The sequence below is a fragment of the Galeopterus variegatus genome, unplaced genomic scaffold, assembly GCF_000696425.1.
Source record: "Galeopterus variegatus unplaced genomic scaffold, G_variegatus-3.0.2 Scaffold13193, whole genome shotgun sequence".
Taxonomy (NCBI): domain Eukaryota; kingdom Metazoa; phylum Chordata; class Mammalia; order Dermoptera; family Cynocephalidae; genus Galeopterus; species Galeopterus variegatus.
Window position 1 is genome coordinate 26,126 of NW_007739304.1, and position 1,665 is coordinate 27,790.

General features: G+C 58.1%; 1 protein-coding gene across 1 annotated transcript in view; it reads left to right on the forward strand.

The window, feature by feature from the left end:
* The window catches only part of LOC103581498 (DNA excision repair protein ERCC-6-like 2), a gene marked incomplete at both ends in the record, with an annotated part of 16,462 nt that extends 14,835 nt beyond the window's left edge, over positions 1 to 1,627 (forward strand). The window contains one exon of the mRNA XM_008563312.1: positions 760 to 1,627. Coding sequence (XP_008561534.1) covers positions 760 to 1,627 — 868 coding nt within the window. The remainder of the gene's footprint in view (positions 1 to 759) is intronic.
* Positions 1,628 to 1,665: the final 38 nt, after the last annotated feature.

Consider the following 1,665-nt stretch of genomic DNA (forward strand, 5'->3'; position numbering starts at 1 on the left):
TTTAAAAAAATCCACACATAGAATTGTTTTTGTGATTATACTTTGCCAATATCTACTTTGTTTGCTTTTGCTTTATTTCATTGAAAAAAATACCTGGAACTCACTTTACATTGTTTCCGTTATCTGGTAGGGGGTGAACGTGTGCACCTCTGAAATTCTGATATGTCTCTGCAGAAACTCTAGTGAGTCACTTGTCAAACTGAAGTATGAATTATTGCCCCTCATACATCTCTTACTTTGGATATTTATTTTTTTGTAAAGTGGGACATGCTTCTGGACTGAAAGATAGAAACTTCAGAAGTCTCATAATAGCTAATTCATGTTTTTTTCTTTCCAAAAACTATTCTAAAAGCATTGGTAGGAACAAGATTAATTCTTCAAAATGCAAATGCCAGTATGCGGTACATAAGAACCTCTGATCTCGCGCAGTGAGAGCTGTGCCGGCTCTGAAAGCCCCTCGCCCACCTGCCGGTGCCCGCACTGGGCTTCCCATATTCAAGCCCCAAGTTCCTTCCAAGCCAGTCCCTACACCGCACCCTCCAGCCTGGGCATCACGCTCACCAATCTCAGTGGAGCCTCAGTGCCCGGCCCAGCAGCCCGCCAGCTTGCCCTCCTTGGCGGGCTCCCTGCCAACGTCCCCAACACCGAGCACATCAGCCCGGCATCCTGCTGACACCTCTTGACTCCCCCAACTCCCCGATTATCTCGCCTCCTGCCCCACCTNCAAGCTCGTTTCAAGCGTTCTCTGTGAGCTTCCAGATTGCCACGGCGACCCTTGGGGACCGCCGCTGGGGCCACAAAGCCCGAGCTAGGGATTCACCGCCCCCGAGAGGGGGACAATCCATCCTCCAGATCTTTCCCCTTCGGGGAGAGAAAAAGAAACCAACTGGGTGACGCTCTGGCTGACCTGGTGGGAAACACGAGAGCAAAGCGGGGGGCGCCTGGTCGCCGCCTGCCCCCAAGCCACGGGCACCCGCCACCCGGGCAGACGCCGCGAGCTGGCACGGGAGGGGACTTCCCCGGTGTCCCCCAAGTCCCGCCTCCGCCAGGGCCCGCTCCGGGTCTGCTGCTCACCAGTGCAGCGCACTCGTGCGGAAGCCAGGGCCTTCCCAAAAGGGACGGGATGACCCACAGCCCCAGCTGCATCCTGGGGGCCGGGGGCAGCTGGCGCCTGCCCATGGCGATCCGAAGGGCATCAGGCAGGCGGACGTCAGGCCGTCGGATCTGCAGTGCCATCCACCTGCCTTTGTTGGGTTCATGTTCTGCGTCTCTGGGGATGGGCAGGCTNGGACGACACCTTGGAGCACGACAACGTGCTGGAGAAGGTCGGCTGGGCAAGCAGTCTGTCCCCGAGCAGCGTGCCAGAGGGGACCCGACAGGGGACCCAGTGGCCGGAACAAGGAAGGCTTCCGGAGTTCAGGAGGAGAAACGTGCTTTGGGCCGAGGTCATCAGAAAAGGCCACCCCCAAGCTGTGGGGAAGGGGAGAAGGGGGCAGCTACCAGAGGGTCCCCGTGGGCCGACAAGGCCAGAAGCCCTGTGGACGGGCGCGGGCCATCGGGGTCCCCCGGCCAGGGCCACCGCGCGCCTGACGTTCTCTCCAAGCCAAGCTCGTTTCAAGCGTTCTCTGTGAGCTTCCAGATTGCCACGGCGACCCTTGGGGACCG